Below are 12,861 nucleotides of genomic sequence, written 5' to 3'. Positions count from 1 at the left end.
GGCCCATGGCTGGCCAGCTTCGCTGAAAGGTGAAGCTCCAAGTTCATTCAGCGAGAGGCCCTGGGCCAGGATGTAGTTTCTGCCTCGTGCATTGTGTCCAGCTTGTGTTGGTCACACTGTTCAGCCTGTCTTGCTTCATTTACATGTTCATTGGTGACTTTGACAAAATCCTTCCCAGAGAATGCTGAGTAAGGCTGGAGCTGAGGACTAGGAATGTCAGATATCCTCCTAGAAGATGGCCCTTGTGGAAGGAGGGCATTGGTCCTGAGTGGCAACAGATCCTTGCCATCAGAGTGGTTTCTAGGGCTGTGTAGATATCCAGTGTCCTGGACAGACAGGGTGTGGGGTCATTAGGCAGTTCTAGAATGTGGGACTGATGGGTCCCTCTTTCCTTCTTTCTTTCCTTCTTATCTTTAAAGTGAAGATCTTGCCAGGTGTGGTGGTACATACCTTTAATCTCAGGACTTTGGAGGCAGAAGTATGCAGATCTCTATGAGTTCAAGGATACCCTGATATGTGTGTGTGTGTGTGTGTGTGTGTGTGTGTGTGTGTGTGTGTGTGTGTGTGTGTGTGTATTAATCAGCCAGGGCTACATAGTGAGACCAGAAGAGGGTGTCAGGTCCCTTGGGACTGGAGTTAGACAAGGTTGTGAACCACCATGGGGATACTGGAAATCAAACCTACTCCTCTGGAAGAATAACCTGTACTCTTAGTGGCCGAGCCATCTCTCCAGCCTCACCACTCATTTTGAAACTGTTACTGGAAACATATACCTTCTGGATCATTCTGTTTTCCTGAAATGATCCTTCTACCACTGATAAATGTCCTCATTTCCGGTAGTGTCCCCTTTGAAAAATCTGGAAGGTGTGAGGCTTTATTTCTACTCTTTTTCTTTTGCTTAGTCTCCATACACTTGGCCTTTTTCTGGCTACGTTCATATTTGAACTTCTTTGTACTTTTATTTACTGTCCCTGGAGTAGGGTAAGGCAGAGTAGCTTTTATTTCACTAGCTGGCAGCCAGTGTTTTAACACATTGTATCCAAGTATTACCTGACTATCAATGTGTTGTTGGATGGCAGATAGAGGTTTTCACTTCTGTGAAATCAGAACATTTCAAATGTCACTATAATGGATGCTGTCTTTTCTTTGTGTTTGCTGACTCCACCTCTTTTATGTTTCCTTGTCTCTCCTTTCTCTCCATATTGGGAATAATCCAGTGTTTCTATTACCTCTCCAGTTTTCCGTGTGTAGTCCTTTGGAGATTTCAGTGTCCCCCCACATATGCATCTGACTGCCTGCTAGCCCAGGCCACCGTAGTGACCTAAGAAGTCTCCCTCCACTCACCGCATCCCAGCTTCTGTAGTGTGCCTGTTGTCACCCCAGTGTGCGTTAGTGTTTTCACGCTGTTCTCTTCACTCTCTTTCATTAGTCATTCCTTCCCCTGCTTCCGTTTGTCTGATCTTGTCATCTTTCTGCTTTCCTTCAACATTTCTTAGAATGTCTGATTTGTGCTTCGTGACATATTTTGTTTTGTCTGACATTGTCCATTTTACCACTTTACAGAATTTCCCTTGTATATAGAGCCTTAGCTTGGTGTATATAGCCACACCTTGGTATGTCAGAGAGTTGGTACCAAGCCCCCTCTAGGTATCCAGACCCGCAGGTGTTTTGTTAACTCATGTCAATCAGATGTTTTATGTGGCCTAAGTGCATTCCCCATATACTTAAATGGTCTCTAAATTACTTAATGATACCTATTTGAATATTCTCTATCCCCAATTGCTTGAATCCATGAAATCAAAACTGAATCCAGAGGGTTGGCTTCCTTTGACTTGGGGGGTAAAGGAGCTTGTCAGGTAAGCCTGATGACTGGAGTTTGTTCCCTGAACTCACACAAAGGTGTAAGGAAAGGCCTAACTCTGTGAGTGTTTCCTCCGACCTCCACATATGGCATATGTGAAAAAAATGCTGTTCAAGGAGCTGGGGAGACTGTTTCGTGAGCAAAACAAGTGCTGTCCTGGGCAAAGCAGAGGACCAGAGTTCAGATTCCCCAGCACTTCCACAAATGCTATAGGAGAGTTATCAAGGAGGACACCTATTGCCAGCTTCTAGCCTTCTCTCTCTCTCTCTCTCTCTCTCTCTCTCTCTCTCTCTCTCTCTCTCTCTCTCTCTCTTTCTCTCTCTCCTACACACACACACACACAAAATGCAAACGGGGTTGTATTTGCTGTAACAAATCACTAAACAGTAACTTACCACAATGTCTATTCATTCTAACAGCCAGATGTCTTAATACCAACGCCACCAGGTCAGCCTGAAGGTGCCGGAGCCTCCACTGCCCTGCAAGCTCTGAAGGAGGCTTCTGCTCCTAGCCTTTGTTGGTTCTGAGCAGTGGCTACCAACATTTGTTTGCTTGTGGACACATCACTATTATCTTGAAACCTCTTTCTACTTTTTCTTGACGTCCCCTTCTCTGCCATGTGTGTCTGCTTCAAAATTCCCTTTTCTGGCAGGAACACCTGTGAGGGCATTTAGGCTCTCCCCAGACAACCCAGGAGAACTTTCTCACTAGAAAAAAATAAGATTCACAGGTTGTTGGGATCAAGAAGTGTCCTGGCTAGTTGTGTGTCAGTTGGACAAACTAAAGTCATCAGAGAAGAAGGACCCTCAGTTGAGGAAGTGTCTTATAAGATGTAGTTTCTTAACTAGTGATCAGTGGGGGAGGGCCCAGCCTTTGTGGGTGGGGCCGTCCCTCAGCTGGTAGTCCTGGGTTCTATAAGAAAGCAAGCTGAGCCGGGCGATGGTGGCGCACGCCTTTAATCCCAGCACTCGGGAGGCAGAGGCAGGTGGATCTCTGTGAGTTCGAGACCAGCCTGGTCTACAGAGCGAGTTCCAGGACAGGCTCCAAAGCTACAGAGAAACCCTGTCTCGAAAAACCAAAAAAAAAAAAAAAAAAAAAAAAAAAAAAAGAAAGCAAGCTGAACAAGCCAGGAGAAGCAAGCCAGTAAGCAGCTCCCCTCCGTGTGCATCAGCTCCTGTTTGAGTTTGTGTCTTGACTTCCCTCAGTGATGAGCTGCAATGCTGGAGTGTAAGCCAGATAACCCTTTCCTCCCTGACTTGCTTTTTGGTCATTGTGTTTCATTGCAACAATAGAATCTGTCCTTTGGGGTGGCTTACATTCTCAGAGGTGTAGTCCATTGTCATCATGGTGGGAATCAAAACAGCATGCAGATATGAAAGTCCTTACATCTGGACAACAGGAAGTGGTCTGTCTCACTGAGTATAACTTGAGCATAGGAGGCCTCACAGCCCAACATCACAGTGATGCTCTTCCTCCAACAAAGCCACACATACTCTTACATGGCCACACCTCCTAATAGTGCCACTCCCCCTGGGGGGGTCATTTTTATTCAAACCGCCTGTGAACCCTAAATAAGACAAGAAGTGACCCAGCCCTTAAGGGTGCATTTTAACCTACCCCTGTTTCCAGGAGGGTTGCTTCTAATGTTTTTATGCTGAAGGTCACATCCCCTAGGCCCAGTGGGTCTTGGCATTGTCTCTGTTCCTAGCATCAGGCCCCACTATGCTGCCCAGGTATGTTTATCTTCTTGTCCTTAAGTCTATAGCTTGCTGCTGCCTCTGTGGTCTTTTCATCTCTCTCCTCTGAGTTCCCTGTCCAGGTCTTTGCATGCTTCCCCTATTCTTTTCAAGCGTTTTCTTTTAATGTTTCAACCAGCCAGGATGCTTACCAGTGTCCTTTACCCTGCTCAGTGTCTAACTCATCTTTGGTGTCGCATGTCTTAATTTCAGAAGCTGCCTTGCCTAGTGCCAGAGTTTCTATTTGATATTTGTAGCAGGCTTTCATTCTCTGCCAAGACTTTCCGGATCTTGTGATTAAAGTCTCGGCATCTGTGAAGACTATCCAACAGCTGCCCCCATTGGTTACCTCGGAGTCGACTTTGCTCTTTTTGGTCTGCTCCATAAACGTGCCTGGAGACTGTCAGCCTTAACACCTCTTCTTCTTGACCTGGGTCCAAGGGGATGCTGAGCTCACCCTGGCCTGGGCCTCCTCCTAGGGGCAACCTTTCTCTTTTCCACACAAGAGTCAGTGGGACACTTTGCTCCATGGTTTTGTGTTTTCCTTACACATTTAGCTTTGTGCCTCAAAGCTTTGGAATTTGGCAAGGGATTCAGAGAAAGCCTCTGATTTAGACTTCTTTTTATTTTCTTTGTATTTACTTGTGAGTGGGGATATATATAGATATACATATTATAATTAAATATATTAATTATATGCACATGTGTGTTTATGGGTGAGCATGTAAAGAGACCAGAGAAGGACTCTTTGCTTTGTTTCTTTGAGCAGGGTCTCTCACTGAACCAGGAGCTAGGCTGGCAGCCAGCAATCCCTCATAGCGCTGTCCTGTATTGCTGGGTTATAGCCAGATGCCCATGCCTGGCCTTTCACATGCGTGCTTGGGGATTGAAGCCCAGAGCTCATGCTTGTAGAGGAGACACTCATACCCACTGAGCTATTTCTCCAGTTTCATGGACTTGGTTCTTGCCTCCTCCCTTCTTGCTGCATTGTTGGTTCTTCCAATTGTGACTGCTGTGACTTTTTTTTTGTCTCATTTGCTATTGGGTGTTTCCTGAGTTCCCAGTGTTTTGGCAGCAGCATTTTGTCCAGGTTTACATTTTACCTGTGCATGAAATATTGCAGAGTCCTCAGGGGAGGACCATGAATTCCTGTGATGCATTGTGTGGGGAGATGAAGCTACAAGCCATTCATAGTATCTTGTTATTTTTGTTGAATATAACACCCCCCCCCCACACACACATACTTTATTTGCTAGGGGTTTTTCCTCAGTCTATAAAAATTAGCTTACAGTAATAAGAGTCATGTGAAAAAGATACACTTCTGACTCAGAGTAATGGTTGCATCTGAGGAGGCTAGTGTGGAGGGGTCAGCTATATTGGCTACATCTGTGTCTCTGTTTTAAAGAGAAAGTGCATGGACATTCCAAGGTCATGAATGTAGACCACAGACCAGCTGCTCCCCCAGGTTAGGAAGTACCATATAGACACTTGTATAATCCATCTTCAAATGCAAGCACACGGGTATGCTGGTTGACGTGAGACAAGACTGTATTCACTTTCTTTGTTCTGCCATGGGGTTGGTCTCTGCAGAGAATGGGTGTTTGTGCTCCCAGGTAGCTGTGTCTTCTTTCTGTAGCACCTCCACAAAAGTGTGCAGACCCTACACAGTCCTATCTTCTTGCAGCTGCCTACCGAAGTCATCTTGTGCCCTCTTCCAGCCTGTTCTTTGCTCTCATCCAGTTTGAGCTAGCTCACCCCAGCACTCGCCTTAACACTTCCGTTCAGTCTGGGTGTCTAGTCTTGCTCCCTTGTGGCTCCATTTAGCGTGAGCTTCCAAAGGGCAGAGATCGGACACTTTGTATCTTTTTATGTTTCTGAGAAGCCAGCAAGCACCATTAGGAAGTCTCTGGGAAGTTCCCTGCTACCTTCCTGACCATTTCTTCCTGTGAGAATTTTGCACACTCGAGGGGGGTGGGGGTGGGATTTACCTTGCCTGTTAACTGGGAAAGTGGCATGATCACTAGAACTATACCAGAGAGAGGCAGCTGAAGCCTCCCAAAGCACTCTTCTGTGTATCACACATGGTCTGACCTGGTGGGCAGCCCAGGGACATGGCTCTGTGTTGAAAACCCAGGTCCCTTCTGTCTTTTAGTGCAGACAGTTCCTAAGGGTTGTCACCATCTCTACGGGCAGAAGTGGCGTACACACCATCTTTTCTGGTCCAAAGATGTAATTGCATCACCTCTATCCTCCATGTCCAAGTATGAGTCCTGTAACCATAGCTGCTGAGGAGACCATGGCTTCCAAACCTTAGAGCCACATCTTTAGTGAGCAGAGATGTAAGGTGTGGGTGCAGTGGGCGTGGGATAACTGAGGTAGACCTAGAGTAGAATGAAGGGTAAGATTATTGGACGTCAGTTGTCCCAGCATCCTCAGTGGCAGAAAGACTCTTGCAGTCTCCTGAATGACTTCATTAGTGGTTGTGCCCTGGTGTGCCTGATTTAAACCAGGTCACTGTGGCTGGCCTGCTTTTGTGAGACAAAGACGACAGACCTGTCCAGGTAACTAAGGTTAGGGTGGGCCTATTTAGATAAGCAAGGTCGGGGCCATGGCTGCCCAGCTTTGCTTTCTTCCTCTGTCCAGGCGGGGCCCATGACCCTGCCTTCTCTTGTCTCTTAGACTCAGTGAGCCTGGCCTATCAGCGGGTCCAGAAGGTGGACTGTACCTCTCTGCGGCCTGTCCTCATCCTGGGGCCTTTACTGGATGTGGTGAAGGAGATGCTGGTCAGTGAAGCACCTGGCAAGTTCTGCAGATGCCCACTTGGTAAGGGATGCCTCTGCCTTTTAGGTTGTGTCTGTTCTTGTTCACCTACTTTTCTGGCCATGCAGAGAAATTGGCATACAGCATCTAATAGCCCTACTGATGTAGAGAGACCCACCTGTGACCTCCGTTCTCTCCAGGAGAGCAGGCAGTAGTGTGGGTATCCATGCTGCTGATCAGTGTGGCCCTCTGCATCGGGGCCCTTCTGTGCATCCAGCACCTTGACTTCTGCATCTTACCATACAGAGGTGATGAAGGCCTCCCAGCAAGCCATTGAGCGGGGTGTCAAAGACTGCCTATTTGTGGACTACAAGCGGAGGAGTGGCCATTTTGACGTTACCACTGTGGCTTCGATAAAGGAGATCACAGAAAAGGTACCTAGAACTTTGGCACAACTGGGCTCCTCTTATATCCGGGACCCTCTCACCTGGCCCTTACACCTCAGCCAGCTCACCATGCCCTAACTATCTGAGGCCTCCTGCCTTTGGTCTCGTCCTCCGTGATGCTATGACTCTGCCTTCACCACTAGCACACAGATCCATAGAAGGACGTAGGAGTCAATACTCTGTGTACCCACAGCCTCTGCTCTCTAAAGGGCACTAAGGAGAGCTTTGAACTCTGGGGAGGCCTTCTGCTAGACCATTCTGGGATGGGTCCCTGAACACATGCATACAGAGAGCCACCTACCAGGTCTGTGGCCCCATAAAAGCTAGCACTATTGCTTGATGCATTTGACATCCTGGGGTTCATTTGCCAGGGAATGGGTTAGCTGCCAGGTGTGCTAGGGAAGTAGCCAGTCCTAGCTGCTCCTCAGCCTCTGGCCTCTGAGCTTCTCCAGCCACTTCTCTGGGTTGCAGTTCCCTCTTCTTCCAGAAAATGTGAGCTTCTTACGGTTGTAATGCTTATTTTTTGATGGGGAAAAGCTTCAGTTAGGAAACACATCCATCGAGAGTTGCACAGAGTGTTTGTGGTCTTATGCTGACCCCATCCTGGAGGCGGAGGGGCTCATGGGATGTGTTTCCTTCATAGCCAATGCAAAGCTTGTATGCCCCACCCACAAATCCCAGAGTCTCCACTCTTGTTCAGTAGAGCAGATTTGTGAGGCCAGGATAGGATGGGGCCCCAGAAAAGTCCCTATCTGAGGATTTATATTGCTGCGAGGAAACACCGTGACCTAAAAGCAAATTGGGCAGGAAAGGGTTTATTTCACTTCCACTTCCACATTGCTATTCATCACCAAAGGAAGTCAAGACAGAAATTCAAAGAGGGCAGGATCCTGGAGGCTGGAGCTGATGCAGAGGTCTTGAAGGAGTACTACTTACTGGCTTGCTTCCTACGGCTTGCTAAGCCCACCTTCTTATAGAATCCAGGACCCAGGGATGGCACCACCCACCCACCACAGGCTAGTTAGTTGTTCACTAGTTGAGAAGATGCCTTACAGCTGGCTCTCATTGAGGCATTTCCTCAACTGAGGCTTCTTCCTTTCTGATGACTCTATCTTGTGTCAGGTTGACACACAAAACCAACCAGTATAGTGCCCATCTTGAGGTGTGGCTTGCTGGCCAGTTCCCACTCCCACCTCAGCAGCCATCAGTTGGGGAGTGGGAGGTATAATCACCAATTCTCCCTTCCTAAGTGACCTTGCGGAAATCCTGCTTTTGCTGCCTGGTATTTCTGAGTGTGGAGGAAGGTAGAGTTGTGTGGGGGTGAGGCAAGGGTGGGTCCTCTGGGAGACAAAAGACGTGTCCTTTCGTCTGCACTATGTACTTACCTCCCGTACACCATTGTCTCTCAGAACCGGCACTGTCTTCTGGACATCGCACCGCATGCCATCGAGAGGCTGCACCATATGCGCATCTACCCCATTGTCATCTTCATCCGCTACAAGAGCGCCAAGCACATCAAGTGGGTGTCTGGCCCTGTTAGGTCCTGTGTTGGAGCATAACACTCCCCCTGACCCTGGGCTTGTATGTAGAGATGCTAGCCGAGTTTACCAGCTCCATCTGTCTGGGCACAACCACACTTTCCGAGAATAGCTGGCTTTGTCTACAGCCGCCCCCCCCCCCCGTCCCGCCCCCTTTCCTCTCATGTTGTGTAGAAAGCCAGGGGAATTGTGTAGTCTGAGCTAAGTCCAGCTCAGCTGCACTCACTGAGGCCCCCTTTCTTCTTGACTTTTCTGTGCTGTTGAGCTCCTGGTGCTTCTGATTGGAGACAGCTAGTGTGTCTGCTGGCTTTGTTCATGCACTGGGGTACTGAGGTGCCCAGATTCCCTGTCAGCCCAGAGTTCCCCATATAGCCTAAAGGCTACTGATTTATGGGAAAACACCCTAAATGCTCCTGCCCTAGCTCAGCCCTGTCTTCCTGGATCAAGGAAGGAAGAAGGAACCTGAGGTTAGGTTTGAGACTCACCCCAGTTCCCTGGCTATCCCTACAGGGAACAAAGAGACCCTGTCTACCTGAGGGACAAGGTGACACAGAGGCATTCCAAAGAGCAATTTGAGACGGCACAGAAGATTGATCAAGAGTACAGCAGGTACTTCACAGGTAAGTGGGTGTGGGCCCAGCCAGTAGCAGAAGTTTTCCTCAGGTCACAAGTCCTAGAAATGAAAGTAGCCCAGTTTTCCTGGACAGTCTAGCCTGAGCTGCCATAGACCTTCGGTACATAGGCATTTGACTTACAGGTCCAGCCAGTGTCTAAGCTATGCCAGGTGGCAGGGTTATACACACTGGCCTTTGGGCATGGTCTAGCCTCATCCACAGCATGCACAGAGACTCAGCAGCATAACTGTGGTGACTCCCAGACAGGTTGGGAACCCAAGAACCCAGGTGAGCCAGCAGTGCAGACAGCTGTCTGTCCTGAGTGCTGCCCAGGGCCAGTCTTAGGGGGAGTGAGAGGTAAGGTGGACTGATGAGGCAAGGCCAGTTTTGGCATCTCTGCTTGCTAAACGAGCCTCCTGTGGATGCAGGTTTCCTGCTTCCCCACCTCTGTTAGGTGAAGTCAACCATCTGTAGGAGCTAGGGGAGCATTTTAGCACATCACAAAAAGGGTTAGGACCTATAGAGCACTTCCAGGGGGCTCAACCTGGTCCTATTTTCATTTCCAGTATCAAAGACCAGTAAACCAATAGGAAAAAAAAAAAGAAAATGTTAAAAAATGGACAAAGTTAACTATATGCTGATTTTTAAAAATTAGGTTAAACAGAAGTAAAGTCATATACACTTCATACTTTCTGATTGTAACTGGCCCTCTGTGGGCCACTGTGTAACTGCCCACTGTGCCCTGGAGTAGCACTAGCTTACTAACCTGGGCACTAGTCAGTCCTCCTCCATCCTGCCAGTGGTTGTTGTCCTAGAGTCCTGCTGGCAGTGAAGCAATCCTAACATCCTCCCCCCCCCCATGCTGCTTCATTCCCCCTATCCAGTAGAGGGCTAGCAAAGCCAATCCCGCCCCCCCCCCACACACACCTGCCATTGTGGGCAATTTGTGAGCAGTCAACTTCCCTAGGGGAAGGTTTCTCCTTTGCCCAATTCCCTGCTGAAGGAGGAGGGTCATGTGGGGGAGAGTCAGAGAGCCCACAGCCAGAGTGTTCATATCCCTTGATGTGTGGGAATATCTTACTTAGAGCTGACCCAACCTGCTTGTGTTTGGTGGGTTCTTCTGCAGGGGTTGTCCAAGGAGGAGCCCTGTCGGGCATTTGCACTCAGATCCTGGCAATGGTCAATCAAGAACAAAGTAAAGTCCTGTGGATCCCTGCTTGCCCACCTTAGCAGAAAGCTGGACCAGAGGAAAATGACCAGATGGTGGGGACAGCTGGCTGACTCTTTGAGCTACTAGATGTCTGTCTTTCTGTGGACAAGCTGGTAAGGACCTGGAACCAGGACTCCAGCAACACCTCCTTTGTAAGCAGAGAGCCACCAAGATTTGGGCCCAGCTGGTGGATGGCACACTCACGCATGTCCACTTTGAAACAGAAAAGCAGAAACACAAAAGACTTGATCCTCCCTTAGCCAGCCGAGCAGAGGTACTGTGCCCAGGACCTCGCTAATCAGAAGTTTACAAGCCTTTTCTAAGTATTTGGTTGTCTATGTTTACTTGAATAGCTCTATGTTGTCGGTGCCCACCCCTTAATCCCAACACCCTCTGTCACTTCCTTTTGGTTTGATGTTCCTGTCTTCGGCGGGAACCTTGTTCCTACTTTGCTACAGGAGGTTCCTATCAGTAGGACCAGAGCTGTGACAGACTTCCTGTTCCTCGGTGGCCCCTCTCCTGGAAGATATCACAACTGCAGGTGCTCAGACCACTGTTGGTACCAGAACCAGTGCCTTGGTGGGGCCCACTTGCCGTGGCAGCACTTTCTTCCCACACCCGGAAGGAAGCTTTGGCATTCTTGCAGATTCACCTCTTGGCCTTCCTTCTGCATCCCTGGCCTCTTGTTTCTTCTCCAGCTGTGTTTATATTTAAGTATCATGTCTAGTCCATCAGGGCTTTGTGGTTCCTAGATGACACAGTTGGATCCTCAGCTGGGGGGAGGGGGGCAGGAGCATGGGCATGCCATTGGTTCCCATAGGCTCTGAGATACCCAGCAGTCTTTGTCAGTGCAAGGTTGCAGGGTAACCCTTAAAACTGGCACAGGTGTACCTGAACCAGCTCTTTCTGGCGTGACACTATTCATGTCACAAACTGAAATAAGAACTTGTAGTGGGCATAATAGCTAGACACGCATTCTCAGCCTGACTCCACGAGGACATCTCCATTCTTTGTTGGGTTTCTTTTTCTTTTTTTTAATTCATTTTTCTCACCCACCCCTGCCCCGCATCTCCACTTCTGATGCCAGATCTATCTACTAAAGAGCTGATTCAGTCCCTTCTTCAACTGTGTGCCCCATTAATAGGTACTGTACTGGGTTCTGTGTGTCATTGGGGTAGGATCTATATTTTAATACTGTTCCTAACATTTCATTTTACTAGCAAGAAATCTTTGATTTCATTTTATTCTTTGTAACTCTAGACATTAGATTGTAGTTTAGTCATTATTGACAATTTTTTTAAAAGGGATATATTTTCTTGCACAGCTGTTTAAAAAGAGAGAGAAGAGTTGCAGCCCTCAAGGCTGTTCTGTGCCTTACAGGCACACATTTTCTAGCTCAGACAACTGAGATGCTGCCGACCCCTCTCAAGGTCTTCCGCGCACAGTTGCGGGACAAGGACTGTTTCCCTGGACATAGGCCTGGTTCTGCCATCATTGGACAAGCAGGTGTGGCTCTGATAGGTGGGATATGCTGTACTAAAATATTACTTTGTATCAAAAACAAACCAGACTTCAGTATGGCAAATAAAGGTCAATTTGTGTAACCTGTGTGTACAGATACTGGTGGATGTAGGTACCCATTCTGTGTGCATATACTGATGGATGTATGTACCATTCTGTGTGCAGATACTGATGGATGTATGTACCCCTTCTGTGTGCAGATACTGATGGATGTATGTACCCTTTCTGTGTGCAGATACTGGTGGGTGCAGGTACCCATTCTGTGTGCAGATACTAATGGATGTATGTACCATTCTGTGTGCAGATACTGATGGATGTATGTACCATTCTATGTGGAGATACTGATGTATGTATGTACCATTCTGTGTGCAGATACTGATGGATATATGTACCATTCTGTGTGCAGATACTGGTGGATATATGTACCATTCTGTGTGCAGATACTGGTGGATATATGTACCATTCTGTGTGCAGATACTGATGGTTGCAGGTACCCATTCTGTGTGCAGATACTGGTGGATGTATGTACCCATTCTGTGTGCAGATACTGGTGGATGTATGTACCCATTCTGTGTGCAGATACTGGTGGATGTATGTACCATTCTGTGTGCAGATACTGGTGGGTGCAGGTACCCATTCTGTGTGCAGATACTGGTGGATGTATGTACTGTTCTGTGTGCAGATACTGGTGGATGCAGGTACCCATTCTGTGTGCAGATACTGGTGGATGCAGGTATCCATTCTGCTCAACTTGCATGTAGCCTCTTCTCCCTCACCTTTCTTTTCTCCAGAAGTATGCCTGTGATGCTCCTCTCCACAGGGACCCATGCAGAACTAGAGCCTGCAGTCCTCTGGCTGATGAATGAGGTTCGTTGATAATCAGTAGTCTGTTACCTGATGCATCCTCCTCTGCAAGCCTCCTGTCATGCCCTGCTGTCTGTTATCTGCCAAGAGGTGCATTAGATGGTGGTTGCAGCTGTGCAGCCACCAAGTCCTGTGTTTAGGCTTACAGGTATGAAGTTGTGTTGTGCGAAATAAAGAGGAGAGTGAACTGAGCGTTTCGGACCTGACGTGTCCCCATTAAGTGTGCTATATGAAGCGTCAGGTTGGAAATGCCCTACCTGGCTCAGGACCCTGTTGTCATAACTTCAGAGTATCACATTGTAGTACCCAGA

The 12,861-nt window shown here is 48.0% G+C and overlaps 1 protein-coding gene across 4 annotated transcripts in view; it reads left to right on the top strand.

Moving 5' to 3' along the window:
* Positions 1-11,769, top strand: part of Dlg5 (discs large MAGUK scaffold protein 5) — a 110,590-nt gene extending 98,821 nt beyond the window's left edge. For all 4 annotated transcript variants that reach the window (XM_075949068.1, XM_075949070.1, XM_075949069.1 and 1 more), the window contains 5 exons: positions 6,277-6,420; positions 6,664-6,791; positions 8,213-8,322; positions 8,852-8,961; positions 10,082-11,769. In XM_075949068.1, the coding sequence (XP_075805183.1) occupies positions 6,277-6,420; positions 6,664-6,791; positions 8,213-8,322; positions 8,852-8,961; positions 10,082-10,185 (596 nt within the window). In that variant the 3' untranslated portion in view covers positions 10,186-11,769. The remainder of the gene's footprint in view (positions 1-6,276; positions 6,421-6,663; positions 6,792-8,212; positions 8,323-8,851; positions 8,962-10,081) is intronic.
* Positions 11,770-12,861: the final 1,092 nt, after the last annotated feature.

Source organism: Microtus pennsylvanicus, chromosome 15, assembly GCF_037038515.1.
Source record: "Microtus pennsylvanicus isolate mMicPen1 chromosome 15, mMicPen1.hap1, whole genome shotgun sequence".
NCBI classification, from domain to species: Eukaryota; Metazoa; Chordata; class Mammalia; order Rodentia; family Cricetidae; genus Microtus; species Microtus pennsylvanicus.
This window is presented reverse-complemented; position numbering and strand designations above follow the sequence as displayed.